Here is a 20,637-nt window from a genome sequence, read left to right as displayed (position 1 = left end):
AAAAAGCAACTAGCAACTCAAATTCCTGCTGAGAAATGGACAACACAAGCGGAATCAGTTTTCACATTGTTTTCCATATGACAAGAAATGAGCCTATTGCGAAAGACATTTATTTATACATTGTAAAAACGGTCATTTATCCACAAGTTGGCCCGGAGTATTTGCTTCCTACCCGCAAATATTTTGTTGAGGTTGCCTTGCCACCAGCTCTACACATTAAGACCATAAAAGACGCTACATTAGCCTAATCATTATATCATTAGCCTAATGACTTGAATGGTTTGGGAAAACCAGGAATAAACAACTTTTAGCAAGCGTAAGTGTTTCGTAGTTTCAGAAATTATGCTGATACGCTTACGATAGCACAGTTAGCATTGTAGCTGCTGTGCAGGTGTGCTGTACCCAACGAAGCGGTAGTTGTTGTTTCCAAAAGGGACGTGGAAGATGTGGATTTGAAAGTCTTCCCAGAATTCTTTGCTGCCCGGCCAGCTAATGCGTTTAGCAGCATCATATACACGCAAAGCTCCAGTGGCCTCAAACCGGACGGACTTGGACGAACTTTACTGTTGACATCTGGAATATTCTTTGCTTTCCCTCCTCCTCGTCTTCTTCATCTTCTGTGAAAGAATCAGACAGATAAATGTTTTAGTGCACAAGATGGCGAGCGTTCACGGCGGGCGTCACTCGTCATTGACATCAACTCATGTCACACTGTTACTGTCCTATCAAAATCACTTAAGTCTTCATTGCCCAAATGACATCATGACTTCTAATTGTAGCTTCTACACAGTGTCAAGCATAAACTGGTGTTCTGTTGCAGACCTTTTTTGGTGCCTTTTGGGGAATTTTCCAGTTCTTGCTGCCGTGGTTCTCTTCTTCTTAAGTCTTTTAAGTCCTTACGACTTGCCTGCCTGTTTGAGCTTTCTGCTCCGAACTCTGATTGGACGATGCAGGCCACCATGGCGATTTCTTGCCCGTCTGCCTGGATGAACCAAAAATTTCCTAAACTAAACCAAAAAAAATCTGAGGTCACTTTTCTACCTTTGAATATTGAACCACAAATATTTGTATGAGTGCATTTTAGGCCTACTCTTTCCTAACTGTAAATTCTTTATGTCTGACATGGACTTTTATGGTAAATCATTCCATTGGGGGTGAGGATTTTTTTTTTGGAAGAAGAAAGGTTTTTGACTACCTTTGTAGACTTGGCTTAAAAAGAGACACTTCCCGTCTCTTTGTGGCACTTTAGGGTGTCCTATACATTGCGTGCGAGCAGCCCGATGACTGAAACTCAGCCGGCGTGTCTGCAAGGCGCCTCGGGAACCCCTCAAAAGATGATGCGCTTCTGTTTGAGGGGTTCTGCCGAGCAACCCCTCTGAGAGGCGGCTCGCTCAATGCGGGCCTCTTCAAAGAGTGACTGCTCCCCAAGCAGGAAGTCCAGCCCTGTGCTGCTGCTTGGAAGCGGGAAGGAAGGTGATCTGTGATCATGTCACAATGCCAAAGCCCATGCATGCCAGTGGTCTGGAGACACCTCCCAGCAATCACTCTTTTAATCATAAAATAGGATCTGGATTACGACATAATAGCAGAGAGCTACAAAACATACAAATGCATTATTGGTATTTTAAAATGGTCTGCCTCGTTGGACCAGACATGCGTCAGCGATGCTGTCCTACTGTGCAGCCCCTGTTGTATTGTAATATAACAAATGAAGTGAACATTATGAATGTGAGCTCACGGATGAGAAGAAGTGCATCTTGGGAGATTCCCCCTTTAAGCCAGTTGTGAGCATGAACTCCACAAGGAAGCTGTTTCACTGGAAAAGTAGAAAGGTTCCAATCAGTCCAATCAGTTGCTAAAATCAACTCATTTGTCCCGAAGAGCCACAAAGCTGTTCCAAGTACAAACCGCTAGAGAGCAGTCTTTGCGGAGCAGCTATTAAGTCATTATGTGTTTGGAAGAAAAACCCAAACGGCTGCCAGGAACATCTCAGCGTGCCGCAGCAGGCCGGGGAAAAAGAGATCTTGTGGCGCAGTGTCAATGAGATGTTTTCATTGTTGTAACTCAAAACAACACGGACTACACTCGCATACACGATTGTGGTCAGTGTGCTGAGGGGTGACGTCGTCTTTGTTTTTTTATTTCTTGCTAAAACAAACTACAGTCCTAACTCATGTCTGAGTTTGTAGATTGTTGTGTTAGCACTTTTAGATCACGTTAGCACTTCTTCACAATGCACGAGATTGTGTCATCACTTCCCTCGTCAGTGTAAAAGGTCATTTTAGCACTTTACACACGTACAAAGGCATTTGAGGCACTTTAGCGAAAATTTATTTCGAAGGAAACGTTGCTGCTGTCGCATTCACATCCATGATAATCATTTTAGCAAAACACATCGCCAGCTACTGGCCTGGCATGCATATTACAGAATGTCAGTGTGAACTGTGATCGGATATACTAACTGTGAATATGCAAAGTAACAAAAAAAAATTGTTTTATGACCAAGGAAAAGTTGGCCCGGTCGATATTATCTCGCGCAAAGTTGCGGGCGAACTCTCACTAACGTCACTTAGCCTTGGATGCGTGACACGCCACTAATGTACCTTCACTACGTGCACTCTGAAGGAACCTTTGCCTGCACATGATTGCAATCATGCATGATCGTTTGCACGTGTGAGTGCTTTATCTCCCCTGCCACACGTACGCCCACGTAGCGTTTAATGTGGGTAATGTAAACACAGCGGAGTGAATATGCATATGTTTAATTGAATCCCACATGGAGCCTTGGGGCTAATAAAGCAAATTATAGTAAGTAGTAGCGTTTTCACATTTTATGAAGCTACAGTAGTCTCGGTAGCCAACTCTTGGACCATTATGGTAATTATGTTGTCTCTGTTTGGCTAAACGGCGTTTCCAAGCGAGACGTGATGTCGTGCTTGCGTAATTTCTGCTCGAGACTTTTGGGCTTTCTTGAGGGGGTTGTGATGTCACAGAAAGTGAAATGTCGGCACTGGTCATGGTTGAGGTATTCGACCACGTGGATAGTTTGTGACCTCATCTCCCACTTCCTCAGTTACGTTTAAAGAAAAGTAACTTTATGGCTAGCGCAAAATGGGAACGTGCTATCCAAATGCACAATAATAAGCTCCCAATGATAAACACATGGCCTGCTTTGTTATTGTTGGTTTTGAAGGACAAAACCACCAAAGCACATTACTACTGGAAAGTTTTAGAGTAGAGTTGTTATACTAACTTGCCGAACTTTTTAAATTCTGATTCATACTATTCCGGCAGTATCTATGACCCTCTCCCCCTCCATTTTTTGAACTGGACCTTCCCGGCACAGTAGCCCAGACAGATATGTCAGTTCCCAGGTGAAGATAGTTTCACCAGGGGTTCTAACTGTCAGACGGTCGAGATGAATGGAGACTCCTAATCTTGACACTGTGACGGAATACGTACACATGCACACAGGCGAGCTGAGAGTGACAGGAACAGGTTGTGGGCCTGGCAGGGGATTTGGAGATGTGACTCATGGCGAGTTCATTTATTTACAATGCGTTACACGTATTACTGAGGTGTGTTTCTCTTAAAAGAAACACGTGGACAATAAATTGAAATACCCAAAATATAGTTTGGTCGTTCAGAAGTAATCCGTGATCAGCAGCTGACAAAATCAACATCAGTTTCATCCTGTGTTTTCTTTCTCTGGAGCTAGCTGGCTTATAAGCTTAGCATTGTATGTTGTGGAACAGTTTCACATTTACCAGATGACATCACGGCCGCTTTGCAGGTCATCCTTATGAGATTAACATTAGTTATGGTTTATTTTCATGGCTTCTAATTGGTATTTGTTGATGACAGATCATGACAGGAGCGGTGTGGAACTTATCAACACAAATAGACCCAGACTCCCATCACACGCTGACACACACACACACACACACTGCGGCTTGTGTGTATTTACTCAGCACACACGAAGGGAGGCGTTCTAATTGATGGCGACACACAGATGGCCGGCGGCCTGCGTGACCACAAGAGTAGTGCAGGCTGGCTCCCCGCCGTGCGGCCAGTAAAAAGAGGCGGCGATGCTTCATGGCTCAACAATTCACCGGGTGAACGCAAAGGCCGTCCTCCCATTTGCCTCAGACTTTGGAACCTTTTCCACTTTTTGTGGGAACGCGGCAAAGCCCGAGTTCACAACAATTAAAAAGTAAGCTTTACAAGGGCATGTGTTGCGAAGGCTGAAAATGACTGAACTGGACAATTCTGAAAAAAAATTACAGATGGCGATTCATTGCGGCACATCAGGCGATTGAGTCATGCGTATTACAACATCCATCCTTGTGCGATTGAGTGCTTTAAAATTTGGTGATACTTGAGGGAAGTACGTGATTGTGACACGGGTTTGGGTAAGCAAATTTGGTTCATGCGGCCACAGCTGTTTGCTGTGTGTTGAAAAAAGACAGGAAGCATCCACCAGAAGACTTTCCTTTTTCCCCAAGCCAACATCCCACTCATGTTGTTGAATCACAGCCCTGAATTTCCATATCGTGCATGTCATCGATGTGGGAGAGAAAAAAGGGAATGCCGCCAGGTGGATTTGGATGCGATCGAAACACAGAGGACAGCATCCGGGTGTCAAAAAGCAACTTAAGGGGGGTGTCCATGAGCACGAAGGAGCTGGAAAGGAGTTGGCTGGACTGCTCCCATGTGGGTGGCTGCTTTCTCGCCGGCAGACAATGTCCCTTTTAAAATGGCCGCGTCTGGAAAGCCCATTAGATGTGCATATAAAATTTCCCTTGTGATTAATACTAGTGGATGCGGCAGGCCAGCTACTCCAACATGTGGCCGAAGGCCTGCAGACTCCGCCTCCGGGGTGTCGCGTTTCCCCCTACCATAAACTGGCCGTGCTTTCCCACCTTGAGGAGGAGGGCTCACTGTCAAGGAGGCCTCACCAGACCTGTGAAAAGGGCCGGCCCCGGCGCCTCAGCCCAGCAGTTGAGCATCCAGCTCTAGCAAGCCAGTACCAGAAAGTACCCGAGGACCCCGCAGGAGTGCGAGCGACAACGGGGGGGTCACAGAGGCGTCGCGTCCTCACGCCGTCAAGAGGGACTTCATTGACTTTTTTCCAAGTGCCACCATGGACCAGCCGGCCAGCAGCTGCATGAGGAGCGCCCACCCCAGCAGTCCCATCTGGGGGTGCATGCGGAACCCTCACTCAGGCGTCCCGGGCGCCAACCTGCAGTCGCCCTACCAGCAAGCCCCTTTCTCCCTGCACCAAAAGCCAGAGTTTCTGGCCTACACGGACTTCTCCGGCTCCTGTCTGTTGCCGCATGCCGCCGCCTATCCCCGCGATGACAGGCTCTACCCGGACAGTCAGGGAGGCTACCAAAGGCCCGACTGGCACTTCAACCCTTGCGAAACGCGGGGTCGAGCCCTTGAGGCCTGCCCACCCGTGGTCGCCTCCGCCGCGGTGGGGGAGGGCGCGGGGTCCGAGCTGGACAGTGTGGGAGCCGAGCGACTGCCGGGGAACTTGCCTGGGTGCCCCGAGGGGGAATACTCGCCTCAGAGCGTGGCATCGGGCGACTCCGACAAGAAGAGCGGCGGCAAGAGGAAGAGAGATGGCACAGGTGAGGGGACACACTTCTCACTGGAGTGTTAATTTATCGTATTAGTTTCTCCACATGAGTAGAAATTGTAACAATTCTACAATTTACGGAATATTCATATTTAATATTGATAGCTAGATTCTATTGTATATCTAGCTAGCTATGCATATGTAGCAAATATATGTGATTTATAAAATATCTGTAAATATATCTAAGATATTGCTATATCCTATTGCTAGCTCGATAGCTAGCTACTGTTGCTAGATAAATAGATAGCATCATTAAACTGTTATTCTTTTAATCACTAATTACTCATGTTAAAGGTCCTAATGTGTTATAATTGTACAATTTCCAAATGTGCAAATAATAGTAAGTAAATTATTGAGCGGTCATAATGCACAGAGCAATGGTAGTTTTCTCCTTACAATGTCATAAGAACAGCAGCTAATTTTCTTTTAATTAATTGGCAATAACGGTTGTAAAATTACCCCTGCATAGGTAATCTGTGAAGTCACGCTTCTGTGCTTGGCTGTCAAATGATGTTAATTGGTCCACAGACAATTTGTGGCTTCCACTCAAACAGTTTGCGTGCCCCTCCGCTTTTACAGCAGCTGGCTGTGCGGAATATTTATTGGGGGTGGGGTGTCGGAAGGTCCCACCAGGTGTTCGGTCCCACAAGGACGCTGCCGGCCGACCTGAACGCCATTAAGCGCCGACACCTTAAACTTAAGTGTGACATTTCTGGCGATTTGTTTTGTTTAAGTGCACCATCTGCACTTACACATGTAGTAAATGCACATCTGGATTTGCAGAAGTTCACTTTCTGGCTAGAACCTCTGGCAAAGCTAACAGTTGTCAAATTAGCGTTGTTTGAAAGTTAAATACGATGACGTCATTTTGTTGTAGTCCGTAATATTCCATCACTCGTGATTTGTTTACACCTTTAATAGTCACTGCAGACCGAAGAGCTTCTGTTTAACGGTTTGAATGCAGTATTTGTAAAAAGAAAAAGATAAAAACAAATTTAATATAGTTTCTTGCGCACATAAAGAAACCCCGGAATTTAGAGAGAATGATATGATGTTAATAATAATAATAATAAAAAAGGGCGACAATTACAATTTTTAATGTTTTTTTCAAGGAGGAAAATTTCATTAAATGATTCCTTGTTGACAACTTAAGTTTTTAGATTTTTGTTTTCATTCGAAACAAAGTTGTCATTGAAACTTTATTTTTGGAGAACTTTTTAGAGTTTTTTTTGGGGGGGAGGAAGGTTTGTTTTTTTATAGATTTTTTGAGAAAATCATTAGAATTTTTTTGCCACAAAGTTGCTCTTTTAGAATCGAATAATAACATTGTCACAGGGTCAGCTTCAAATGGCAAATAATGATAACAATCTTATCTTGATGCGACTATTATGTTCTAAATATATTTTTAAAACTTTTTTGTGACATTGTTAAAATATGCCAACCCCTGTGGAGACGTTTGAGGCATCTCCTGATGGATGTGTTGTCAGGTAGAGCTGAGTTAATGTAGGGGTCTCCACGGGACTCACACACACAAACACACACACGCTCATCTTTGTTCCTTTGTTGGCAGCTTTAACGATGTTCCGCCGCATTCCTCCACTAAGTCGGTCCCCGTGTGGCTTGCATGGCCAAATGGACAAATTAGCCAAATGTCGACCCCGCTGTGTGCGATTCTCGGTGGTCCTAAAATTACCGTGCCCTGACCGTTAAAGTTTGTTGGTGTCATAAAAATTAAAGGCGCTATTTTTTTTTTTGTCTTGCTTAAAAAAAATGTCCCAGCCCAATGAGTTTCTCTTCTGATCCTCTCCCAGACACACCGGAGTCAGGGTGCAAGGCCGACACTAACTGCAAGGCCCGCAAGGAGCGCACGGCCTTCACCAAGGAGCAGCTGAGGGAACTGGAGGCCGAGTTCACCCACCATAACTACCTGACCCGGCTGCGCCGCTACGAGATTGCAGTCAACCTGGACCTCACAGAAAGACAGGTATGAGACCATGTTGGTATGTCTGCATACGTGGGAAAGGAGAGACGCTCATGAAGAGCTGCTGTCAGCCACAGCTCACGCCCAGACACTCACATGCAGACTTGCGGTCATCACATTCAATGCAACAGGCCCCGCCTCTTAAAGGCACTTAAACAAATTGCATCACATCTCCTACAATTACGTACAATGCTAGCAATTTGTTTTAATCAAATGCAGGAGGACGAAAGTTTAAAAAAATAATTGGCTTATTCGGTCTGTTTTTCTCAGTTTGTACTAAAAATTGTTTTTGCACAAATTGATGAAAGCTTCATCAGTACAAAATGAAGTTTGACCAGTATTCCTTTTGCAATGCAACTGGAATCGGCGAAAATAAAACTTCTTCTCCCGCTCCTTCCGTCACACGAAGTCATTGCCGTCGTCCAAATTACAATGAGCAGATGTTTTCCTGCCCGGACTCTTGTGGTTCTCTCCGCATGACGTGAGGCTTTAGTGAGGGGGCGCCATCAAACCGGGCCGGCTATATTAAAAAGTCCGGTGTCCCGGCTAATGAGACAGCGGTGCCACGGTGACCGCACGGAACGGCCGTCTGCTTCTCAAAATGGAATTCCCAGACAGCTGGAACGCGACGGCGGCCGTGTTCCATCCTCGACGTTGTTGTGATGTCCTTTCCATCAGTCGTCATGAAGGACAGTGGACGGCAAAGAAGGGGGATCAGGATGTTGGAACACATCATATGAGGATGGATGAGGAAGTGTCCATGTCCAACTTCTACAAACTTGATCCAAAAAAATGAGGGGGAAAAAAATAAAAAGGATGATCAAGTTCTAGTTTTCCATAAAAAAGAGGACAGCGAGTTGCCTTCTTGTTTTGATTTGGCATATTTTACTTTAAACGCTATTTTTAGATGCTCGGTTTTTTATAATTAAAATAAAAAAAGCAAGAATGAGTCGAAGCAAGAAGCGCTTGAGTGTCACCATCCACTCATTTGTTGTGATCCATTATGAAGAACTTCCTGCCGTTGGCTGCTATTCTCGGTGTCAAAGTATTTCCTATTGACGAGTAAGGAAGATGAGTGAACCGACATCCTGTGTCGGTAAACGAGATGATATGTTGAAATAGTCTGACTGAAAGGCTTTTGGAAAAAAAAAAAAGTCGAAACTGAGCAAAATTCTGATTCTTTCATAATACGGCAATACAAAAAAAAATTACTAAGAATCTATCTTGTATTTTTTCTCCAGGTGAAAGTTTGGTTCCAAAACCGGCGGATGAAGTGGAAGCGGGTGAAAGGCGGACAGTCGTCGTCACCCAACGACCTGGAGAACGACGACATGGACTCGGCCGCCTCGCCCAGCTCTGACTGAGAGGCGGCAGAAAGAAAAAAAGGGAAGGCACCAAGACGGAACGCTGGTCAAGTCTGACCTCGTTACGAAGGAATCCAACAATTCCAAAGACTATTTTTAATTTGTGTTCCCAGGAAGAGAAGTATGTGTGCTTTTCCAATGTACATAGTTGATTGATGTCCACCATGATCTCAGTTTTGTTTGTGAGCCATCCATCTTGAATATTGTGAGAAGCCTCCTGGATGGGCAAGACTGGATGTCATCGCCATTTTTGTCACGTGACTGCAACAATCTGCAGAGACTCAATAAAAAAGTGCATTTTTTTTTTCCATGTTTTTTTTATACTGTTTGAATGTTAGCGATAAAAACAGATGTTGACTTTTTTTTGTTTTTTTTGCGCAAATAGAATAAATCCTCTGCAATAAAACTGGCAACATATCTTCAGCATTTATTTCAAATGCTGCACAAACAGAAGCAAAATGAGTTTCATGAAATTATTTTTTATTAGCTTACACTGTCCTTATTTTGTCCGTAAGAGAATAATACATAAGATTTCAGTTGCACACCATCCATTGTCCGTGTCAGATCTGTACCTCCTGGACATTCCAGGTCGGGTATAACAGCCAAGTCTTCCTGTGTGGGGGTCACGTGAGCTCATCCTGCCTAATGGGGACCATGGCTGTCCAAGGCGTCACATAAATCCCTGCCCACGGTGGCGTAATTATCATTAGTGATGTCACGCAATCCTCTCAGAATGAGTGCTCATCAAGTCGCAGTCATCCTGTAATGCGTCTTAATCCCAGAAAATGTTTTCACGCTGCAACAAGCATTACTCACACCTGACAGTGCACCCTATAGTCAGCAATAATGTCCTCCAATGACATCATTCTTTTATTATAAAAGGTATTCATTTATATATATGTGTGTCTGTCAATACTATATGGCATAGTGGGGTCTTGTGGCCTGACCTTGAGGGTGTTGCTACTTCCTGTCCTAAAAAATACCTCTGAGGCTGTTACGTCATCGTTTAGAAAGAAAACTTGGATGGAGAAATAAAATAAAATCGTGCGTATGTGTATTGCGTCTGATAGCATCATTCCGGGCAGCGTCTGACTCCCAAAACTGAAGCTGCCGCACACTCTTTAGTACGGAAGCATCTGGATGAGGCCAATTTGATCTCAACCTGAGTGAAACTAGACAAGCCCACGCACAAGGGAGGGGGGAGTGCGAGGTGGGTCGGCACCGGAGGGAGATTTAAAAAGAATCTTTCTGCCTGACCACTTGCGTATGATGGAAAAGGGAAATAATAGGTGGGTATGGGCGAGAAGACGGCTTCTCAAGTACAGGATGTTGTTGTAGCAGGTAGCCAGTCATCCAATTTCCTGCTTCCCAAAGAAAACAAGCTTTTGAACGGTGCGATTGTACAATAGTGGGCCTATGCTCGCCCCGCGGACCACCAAACAAAGCCTTTGGAGGTTACTGCCCTTTGGCTCCGTCTGCAGGGACCGTGTTGGCGGGAGGGGGATGAATACACGCACACAGCAGAGGTCAAGTGTTACTGTACGCCTGACCGGTGCAAGCCCCCCCCACCCCCTTTGCAGCTGCTGGGGGTAGATCCTGTGCCCACCCCCACATCTGAACCTCTTTCAGACTCTATTATTGTATTAGGGCTAATAGTAGTCCAAATAAACCGTGTCCAATTGTAATCATAGTATTAATATCAGCAGTGTAAACTAATGAGGCTGGAATGTTGTTCTTGCGCTGTGGAGGCTCCGCTTAAAGGCGTAGCGCGGTCAAATTAATGGATTAGTCGAGTTTGGCGGTTTGTGTGATTGCTGCATGTTGAGGTAGGCATAACATTGGTTTCCTCTTCCATTTAGCTGCGGGAGAGACTAAATATTATCTCATAGCTTCGTTTTTTTTTTTTTTACTGATTTGTAATGACCTCATTTGAATGAAAATGAGGCCGTGTGATCATCTTTATTTAACCCGCCTGCCAAATTGTGGCTCAAAATTGACCTATGGTGAAGTCATTGGTGTAATCAAGTGTGAATATTGATTGAAATTGTGAATAATGGAGTTAATAATAAGGTCTGATTGGTTTAATGATTCCCCCAAACTAAAAATATTGCTTGTAATGGTGACTAATGAGGTAATAATAAGGTCTAAGTCATTTTTTATTAGACTTCACCATTCCTTGATACTTAATAACGTACTCATCCTCTCACATCATCTTAATTGCTTTTGAATAGACGGCTGAAAATGTCACGTTTGTGGCGGCAAACGTATGTTGCAGTTGTGAGAGCAGCTGCACACTTTCCATTTAAAAAAAAAAAAATTCCAGCGATGAATGATTCATGCCGAGCAAGTCGCTTTCATGACAAGGCGTCAAAGGCTGCTGCAAAGTTGAAAAGACTGAAAATTACTGGAACAAATTATGAATATTTCACAACATGGTACTTCTGATTTGATTTGTTGGCAGCAACGATCTCGTAGTGCTACTTCAGATTTTGTTTGTGGTCAAAAACTTTTCAAACCGATCCTAACTTACTTATTCAAATATCCAAAAATAGCCAAAAGTGGCTACAGACTCAAAAACAAATCATTTTCTTACATTTAAAGTCTATAAAAGTAGTTAGGGAAGACCCCTGTTTAAAATTTTTACCCCCCGTTTCTCATTGATTTGTACTATGTACGCTTTCATCCTCTCACACATGTTAGACAGAACCCAGCCAAGTGCAGGCGTGACGGGGGTTGCTGGGGGGCAGTTAGTGTATGGCGTGTCGGCCGAACATCCTCCCAAGATGGCCGTTGAGTCCAAGGGAAGCATATCAGGAGCATGTGTTTGCGTGTGTCTGCATGCCATTGAGCTTCTTTTGTGGCTCATGTGTTTCTGAGTACCTGCGGGCAAAAAATCCAACCTGATGAGTGGACCCTCGCACATAATGCAGAAGGATCCCGCCATCACCCCCCAACTCCATCGTCTCATGTGATTGGCGAGTCCCTCAGGAGGAATAAATACTACACTTTCCGCAGCGCAATCCGTCAAAGCTTAGAAGCCGAAACCTTAAATTATCAGACTTCCTGCCAAGTACTGCTTTTTGGACGTCGCGTCCCGCCCACTCCGGCGTTTGCTGATGCTGACCCGACACCCCCGGAAGTTCGACCGACGGTTCTACTCTGCGAAGCATCACGCGGCCGACCGCTCCATCACCGCGTGAAAACACTGAAGGCCTTGTTCGACAGGAAGCTCACACGCCGGCTACTGCTCAGTGTCCGACTTCGAAATATTCCCAAATGTCATTGTAATTTTTTTTTACTTTTTGGACCATGTATAAGTTCCAGTGTCCCATCCCTGGTCTCGCTGCTTCTTAAGTAGAAGTTTGGAATGTGCCCAAAATGGGCTCCAAACCAACATGGCCAACTTTCCATTCCATTTCAAGCTTGGGTCCTTGAGACTTTTTACAATGACAGATGTCTCCCGCACTGCTGGAGACTTCAGGAGCCCTGAGTTTTTTTTTTTTACACAGTCAGCTTCCAGTCAAGAGGCCGTGTTAGTCTTTAGTTGTCCCAGGCTCTCTCCGGCAGCCGTGACACTTTTATGATGGCAATCCCCAGTAGTCCCTGTGCACTCTGGGAGCTGACGGGTGATGGATGAGTCCTCTGTTACCCCATGGCACCCCCCACCACCACCATCACCACCAGGACTGCCAGTAAAGGTCGTCCTGTTTAGATAAGAAAGTTGAAGAGGTCAGGCTTGGATTCTTTACTGTCCACTCTTCTGAATTGTCTTTTTGGGCACCTTTGCCGATTATATTGTAACACCAGACAGAATAAAAGGATTGTCACTACAGTTGGTGTACAAGATCAAATTTCCATAAATTGCTTTTATTAAAACTGGATATATTGAATGTGAGTTATTAGTGTCCCACCCTTTTTTTGCTTCATAGTCTCGGCATGCAGGTGGACCGTTTGACGTGCTGTTCAACAACAGCACAGACCCAATACGTGATTTTCCCTGACGTATTGTTCCCGTATGATGTCACCAGTCGGAGTTAATCACCAATTAACCTTTTACGTTAGCATGAAAGGCAGTTTAACGCGTTTCAGGGCCGCTCACGGTTGCTGAGCATCAGACGCACATTTAACGCCCCCACCTTGTAATAAATTCCAGGGATTTGGGTTTCCACAGAAACTTTCGGACCCTGAGAAGGCAGCTATTCCAGTACAGGTGTTGTCATTAAAAAAAAAAAAAAAAGAGGAGGAGGACCCAAGGCCGCATGAGGTCATGCTGTCAAAAAAAAGCTGCATGTAGGTTTACTTTTTTTGTTTGAGGTGAAAATGTGCTGCCGGGCTTCAGAGCACAGTAAACACACAGTGAGGCAAAGCTTTTATAATGTCCTCAGCCATATTTTTATGTCTGCATGTGGACTCACGCCAGCTTCTTCCATTGGGATTCTAACCACGTTTATAAATAATTGGCAGCGCTGAGAAGTTAGGTCAATTTTCCAGGTATCTGTACTCCCTTTTTTTTCCCGGACTATTTACTTTTACTCCTTGCATTTGAAAACTCATATCTGTACTTTCCACAACTTACTTTATCAAATTATGCTTGGAATGCTAACACTTGTTTGGAAGGATTTTGTAAAGTTGTTGTGTAAAACCTAAAGGACTGCACGTCCAAGTGTTTAGTAAATTAACAACTTAAATAAATTAGCTTTCATATAAATTCATGGTTCATTTGTCTTTATTTGTGCGGAAGCCGAACCTAAAAGAAAAATATTTTTGTAATGTCAATGTGATTTAATTTATTGTTTGTTTAAAAGAAACACATGGGGAGAAAAAAAATATTAATTTGCAATTGCAGTATAAAAAAAGATCCCACTTTTTATCAAATTTTTAAAAAAAATCTAGTCTCTGTACTTTTTCACTCTGTTTTGGTAAAGGAGTTAAATCAGTACTTCAACTATTACCCTCCACTTTTTTACATAACTCACGTCTGTTTAAGAACAAAGTGTGAGTACTTTTGCCACCTCTGGTAATTGGCTGTATTGGGGAATAATACCTCACCGGCGTTGCAGCTGACTTCAATAAACGGACATGCAGTCACCCACTTGAAAGGGCGCAGACGCTCGCTTTCTTTTTTTTTTATAATGGCGTGCAAGCCAATAGGGCGCACCAGCTCTCGGCCTGGCTTCCATCCAAAGCAGCCTCAGGAGAACCAGGCGGCTGTGTCCCACCCACCTCCAGCCCTGGATCCGTCTGCCCGTCCACCAGCCGGGGCCCCGCGAGGCCTTTGCAAAGCCTCTCGCGTGACTTTCGAGTGTGTGCGGGAGCCTGGCGTTTGTTATTTTTCCCCGCACTCACACTGTCTTTCATCAGAACGTCGTCCTGCAGCCCACAGACTCTCTCTCGCTCTTACTCGGTATACGGTTTCATGGTCTCGGGCCCCCGTCGGCTGCAGCACGTGGGCGGATGATTTCTACCACATGGGAGCCCCGCGAGCCCACGCACTCGCTGGAACAATAGCCGAGCTGTCAGTATCGGCCTCGAGCCGGAGGAGGACGACGAGACGGGCGGGAATGAGGTCAGCATCCTTCACACCCGCAAAGAGTAAAAACACATTACGTCGCTTCCATGCGTGGCGGCGTACACATGAACCCTCAAATCTCATCTGTTGCAGTACAGCCAAAAGCCTTAAGTACCAATAGCTAATATTGGCAACCTCCACCGGTACCCAATAAATTGAGACTGCTCGATAATGGAGATGCTGGTTATTTTTTTTTTTAAATCATGTGATGTGGATTTAACCAATGATAAAGCAGAGCGGGCAGTCAAAGACTCTCCAGACTTTCTTTTTTACCCCTTTGGCATAACTAAGAACAGCAGCATCAAATTTTCACTGAAGTCCTCTTTTCAACATCTTTATGAAGCCGGAAGCGTTTTTTTCTCCGACGACCCAAATCCTAGTTAAAACCCCAAGGATTAAGCCCTCAGAGCGCAGCCGTCAGCCAGCTGCAGGGCCGTTGGAATCGCACTCCGACTTCCTGTGACACCTCAGCCTCCCCGACAAGTGAGACACGGCGTTCCAGACACGTGTGCGCTCTGCGGATACTTTGCGTGTTAGCGAATTGGCGGGTGAGCCTCCCCCGTCTTGGATACGGTTTTATCCCGCCGTGACATTGTTTGTCAGGTCGGATGTGGATTCTGCCGGGGTTGAGGAACGCCAAGTTTTTGTTGGACAAAGGGCAAGACGATAGCCCTCCACCGTCTACTCTTGGTGTCTGTTTCTGGACAGACATTTGGCTCACGTCCTCTTAATTGTCTGGAAGCAAATTGAAGAAAATAGCAACAGGCAATGGGATGGGAAATGGGAAGTAGGGAGAGGGAGGGGGGAAAGGTGAGTGAAGGTAGTCTGGGTGAGGAACAAGGAGCAGGAAAGCTGGCCGGAGAGCGTGGAAGGTAATTCCACTGTAGGGGGTTCACAATAGGTCAAAGCGTAACAATATGCGTCTAAGGCCATTGTGTGATGCTGCTAACATCCACGCCCAATGATTGCACTGGGAAAAAAGTCCTCACACACTCCCAGAGAGAGCGAGAGTTCATTTTTGTTCCCTCTCTTGTTTCTTTTAGCATGCAATAGACACGTTACAATTATATCATCTGATGCTAGCCTGAACGACCCGACAGTTTGTTATGCCAGTCAGCAGGAGTTAGCTCCAACCAAAACAAGCGCGGGGATCACATTGGTGTTTGTTTCACTGTTTTCCCTGGACATGGTTTTTACCCCACTGCCCCCGAGCGATAGCAACACGAGCCATTAGCACCAACCATCTGTGAACGTGGATTCACGTTGACCCACCGCGCCGAAAACAGCGCCGTGCTCCGTCCAGAGGGAAGCAAAGACAACATGGCCGCGGAGGAAGCGTGCTGTCGGCAGTTCCTGGAGGCCCGTTTAACGTCGAGTCACGTCAGCCGTGAATAACACCAATCAAACATAACATTTTTCATCGTAAAGCAGTCAACCACTCCATCCTCTCTGCACTTTCTTCCTCTCTAAGCTCTCACAACATGCATTTTTGTACTAAATGTTGTAGTACAGTACCCCTAAATTATTTTAAAAAAAATTTATGACCGCTGAATTAACCCCGCATCAAAAGGAAACGGGCCCAGAGGCGGGCACCAGCTGACGGGACACCAAAAGGCCATATCGGGTTCCACGGTGCCGTCCCCGCAGAGGGCAGAACTTTCACCAAGGCTGTCGGCACCTCAGGGTGACTCACCCCCCCCCCCAACCACGAACACCCCCCCTCAATCTCTGCGTACTGTCATCATCACCAATGTTCATAAGCTCGCACTCTGCACGGTGCGGCTCCCCCGCTCCATCATCCTCGGCCACTCTGTTCACACAAACACCGAGAACGGGAACACCGATCGCATTCCGTGCTGACTTTGGTCTGAACGGGAAGTCTCAGCTAGTCAACTAAATCCTGCCAGGCTATCATCTTACAACCCCAGTCTTTTAGTTATTACAACACGCCTGTTCAGCCCGACGTGGTCTGCTTTGGACCAACCCCCCTTGCCCCCTCCAATCAAAGAGAGCTTCCGCCGCAGGTGTCTGGACCTGGCTGGTCCTCCTGCTGTCAGTCCTGCTCTCCTTTGACGAGCGCTGAAACTATGGCCTCCCACGCTCCCGCTCCGGCGTCCAGCCCGAACAGATTGTTCTCATTTGGACCGGTTCGGGTCGAGGGCTACATATACTCACACCCACACGTGCACACATGAATTTTACAAGTGTGAGCAGCTGGTTTGGGCCGCAAACCTCAGTGGGGAGTTGAGATGCTTCGATATACCAAAACCAATGCCGTATAGGCCTCAACCTCAACATCAATGTTAACAGGGCATCCAAAGCAAGACCCAAATCAGTACTTGGACCAAAATGTAAACATTGAAAGGTTCTACTCAAAACATTCATCAGCCACCTGAGCCCGGAACGTAAATCAAGACCCAGGATGACATCTTAAGCTTAAAACTAGACACAGAGTATACCAAAACTAAGACCTCACCCTTATGTGTGGAAAGTGGAGACAACATGAAGCAACCTTTTCATAAAAGCAGAAACTAATTCTACTGTGACATGAAGATCAGAAAGGAGGACTTGCTCCAGCACGGTAGCTCCAACACCAGCACCACTACCTCGTCTTCCACCACCTCCTCCTGGCCTCGCATGGGAGACCATGTTGTTTGTCTTGCATAAATGGTTTCAGAGCGTGACAAAATCACAGTCTCCAGTTCCATATTTGCCTCAGACTAATCCCTGCCGTGCTTTATCTTGGACGAGACACGGGCAAAAGGAAAAGCGGGACAGTGGGGTTGTTGAGGGACTGGGGGGGGTTATAGTACGGTTGGAGGGGGTGGACGTCTCGTCTGGACACACTCTGAAAAACACTTTTTTGAAGAAACCCGATCAGCAGCAAAAACAAGAATGAAGTCAGATCTTTATTGAAGGTGGCCAGCAGGATGTGAGATCTCCAGAGGAGAGAAGACGAGGAGGTCGAAGGGTGGAACCCAAGACCCCCACCATCCCCCCTCACCGCCCTCCTTCCCCCATCCCAAACTGTTTTCTGAACGCTTGCCAGGAAAGTTTAATGGCTGTGGAATTTTGACAGGAAAAAGCAGCACTGGAAGTTTGACAGGAAGTGGGAATTTGTGTCTCACCAAGGCAAGAACGCGCAGGAGAGGAAGAGCGTCAGTGCGCGTTTCCAACGCCGTCCCCCGGGAGAGATGGAGGGGGGGGTGCTTTGGGTTTTTGCGGGAGGCTGCAGACTGACAGGACGTGATCATCTGGCCTCAAACATACATGAACGCCCGTGAAACAATGCGCATACGCAAAGAGCACACACATCATTTACATCGCATGCGGAGCTGAAACAAGATCTTGAGTTCGACACACACTCATGTGGAAGCTCGCAGCAGCTGCTTCTGACTCACGGCTCCCACCGCAGCAGAACCGCCGCTCTACTCTACTTCAACATACACCAAACCTCAACCGACTATGAGGAAAACATCAGCGTCAATCACGTCCAGCGACGGTGGCGGCACGGCGCTCTCGCAGCCTCTCACCATGTCACCACTTAATGTCGGCACATGTGCTCCACTCCCCATCCTTCAACCCACACCTCCCCGCCGCCAGGGCCTCCAGAGACAGATGCCGAGACATGGGGACAGACGGGCCCGGCGACCCCCCACCCACACCGACCGCCCAGACGATCGCAGCGGTCTCAGAACTCAGCATCGGAGTGGGCGCTATCTTAAAAAAGTCTTAAAGTTGAGTTTCCCATATCTGTAAAGAAATACAAGTCTTTATTGAGTGTGATGCCGCTCACTTTGAAAGCAATTACACAAAACGGCCTCACCAAATGGTCCCAAAGGTCGGCGCGGCACTAAAATGTTGCCGTCGGAGGCATGTGTAACATTTGACACGGCAGACGCAAACTTTTGGCACTGTTGTACAAACGGTGAGCTCAGCTGGACGTTGAAGGAGACTCGAGGCTACCCAGCACAAATTTGTTGTACACAATTGGACATTTTGAACACAATCAATGCGAAACATGAAATTGTCATGCAGGCATGAAATGAAGTCAATGAAGTTATATGTAAAATCAAAAAATGTGGCAATACAATAGATGATAAAAGTCTACACACCCTTTTGTACACTCATGTTTTGCATTTGTGCACTACAAAGGTTTTTAATATTAATATTGATCATCAACTAAAAAGTGTAAAATAAAAAAATGATATTGTTGATGTTTCGAAATTGGAAAAGTCAAAGCCGTATTTCAGCAATGAGAGAGATTATGCACAAATTGCTTGTGTTTCCTAATGGCAAGTCCAAGTCTGACTATTAGATCCTTATAATAAAAATATCGTATAAAAATGTCTTTCCTCATTTGTTTTTATGCTGTGTGATCGTTTCCATGATTTTACTTTTATTTTGTTCCTGTTGGGATTGAATTTAAAGTGTATAAAAGTACGTGTTTTATAATGAATGTTGGGGATCATCGTATCCACATATCTCATTTGCGTCCTTCACTTTGAATCAGGAAGCATAAATTTGAAAAATATTTTATACCATTGCGTGCATGCCTCCTCCTGCCAGTTGGCCTGCAGTGTATACAGGTGTGTGATCCAGTTTGGAATGTCAGAGACACTTGGGCCAAACTTTTGAATTTCTTATTCGTTTTCCTTGTGCTCCTATTTTTTTTTTTATCATCATGGCGCATCACACGGCAAATCTCAGCACAGGATCAGTTGCTACCTGTCGCCAGGTTCGGGGGCACAAGGGCGGGGGAGGGTCTCGGCGGGCCCGGGACGGCGTCCACGGTAGCGGAGGGTCCTGTTTACTCAGCTGCGCAACTCCAGAGAGGATGTGTTTGGGGCATCATTAATCACGGCCGCTGCGGAAGAGATAAACAGGCCCGACCCAGCAGGGATGCTGCGGCTACCACCGTTAAGATGGGGTGTAGCGGGGAGGTCACGCACGGGATGGGGGGAGGAGGTAGGGGAGTGGGAGGGGAGCGTTGTGCACACCAGGGGTTTGACCATAACACTTGCTCTTTGGTTCCACATCTGCATGCCTGTGCAAGCTTGTAAATCTGCATTCCTGCTCTGCAGCGGCTGCAAGTGCATGAACCTAAAACAGCCTTTTTTCCTCCTTAACAGCTTTGCCGTTAAAATGCACCTCATCTAATCAATATGCATTTAATTTATGTATTTTTTAGACATTTAATTTAGTAAGAACCCCCTTCCACCCACCCACCCATCCATCAATCTAAAGTTCAGTAGTCGTCAAGAGTGTTATTTGACACCGAGCAGCTTCAGGGTCGGTTCCAAAAAGCCCCATTAATATTGCAATATTAGTGCTCCAAAAGCCCCCTATTACCACTAATATTTTTATATTATATGTCAAAACTTCCTCACAGATTCTGCGCTGAAAACTTGGCCAAGCGAGCGACGAGCCAATCAGTTCGGGAGCGCTGACAAATGCAATAAGCCAAAGGCTCCTTCCAAATGGGTTTTAAGATATTGTATTACTCTGTTTATGTAAGACTACTTCTTAATTATAGCGCGTGTGTGCGCGCCAGAGTCCTTGTGCGGCCGTCTAATTGCTCTTGATAGGCTTGGAAAAGTGACATCATCGCTGCCGCAGTCTGCAGAGGTCATGCTGGGGGTGAAAAGTGAAAAGGGAGTGAAACAAGCAAAAAAAAATGACTGCAGACATCATAGACATACATATACAGTACGTTTGGATTTTTTTTAAAAAAATGATAATAATGGGGTTATTTACTTGCTGTAATAACTTATAAAACATTGATTAATTCATTTGTTAATGCCTAATTTAACAGCAAAAATAAAAACAAAAGTTTTTGTTTAGCTTATTTATAGATAATATTTTGTATGTATGTTTGTATGACGTTAAATAGTTTTGCTTTTACTCTGTGCAAGCTGATGCTGGGCTGGGTAATACATAAAGGAGGTCACCTTTGCCACCTAGTGGTCACTTTGTTGTAGTACAAGGCATTTTTCATATAAAGTTGATTCGCTGTTGGATGTTCTAAATACATAATTGTGATGATAACATTTATTTGTGGGCGGTTTGGAGGAACTTGGAG

The 20,637-nt window shown here is 45.5% G+C and overlaps 1 protein-coding gene across 1 annotated transcript; it reads left to right on the top strand.

Moving 5' to 3' along the window:
* Positions 1-1,905: 1,905 nt before the first annotated feature.
* Positions 1,906-20,280, top strand: meox1 (mesenchyme homeobox 1). Its single transcript, XM_049760165.2, has 3 exons — positions 1,906-5,633; positions 7,453-7,625; positions 8,864-20,280. The coding sequence occupies exons 1-3, from the start codon at positions 5,144-5,146 to the stop codon at positions 8,984-8,986; spliced, it is 786 nt and encodes a 261-aa protein (XP_049616122.1). The 5' UTR covers positions 1,906-5,143; the 3' UTR covers positions 8,987-20,280.
* Positions 20,281-20,637: the final 357 nt, after the last annotated feature.

Source organism: Syngnathus scovelli, chromosome 21 (assembly GCF_024217435.2).
Source record: "Syngnathus scovelli strain Florida chromosome 21, RoL_Ssco_1.2, whole genome shotgun sequence".
Classification (NCBI taxonomy): Eukaryota; Metazoa; Chordata; class Actinopteri; order Syngnathiformes; family Syngnathidae; genus Syngnathus; species Syngnathus scovelli.
This window is presented reverse-complemented; position numbering and strand designations above follow the sequence as displayed.

What these genes read in the sequence shown, in the direction of transcription:
- meox1 (XM_049760165.2), top strand. Translation starts at nt 5,144, where the DNA reads ATGGACCAGCCGGCCAGCAGCTGCATGAGGAGCGCCCACCCCAGCAGT. An exon ending in GAGGAAGAGAGATGGCACAG is followed by an intron (nt 5,634 to 7,452) that starts GTGAGGGGACAC and finishes ATCCTCTCCCAG; the next exon opens with ACACACCGGAGTCAGGGTGC. An exon ending in TGGACCTCACAGAAAGACAG is followed by an intron (nt 7,626 to 8,863) that starts GTATGAGACCAT and finishes TTTTTTCTCCAG; the next exon opens with GTGAAAGTTTGGTTCCAAAA.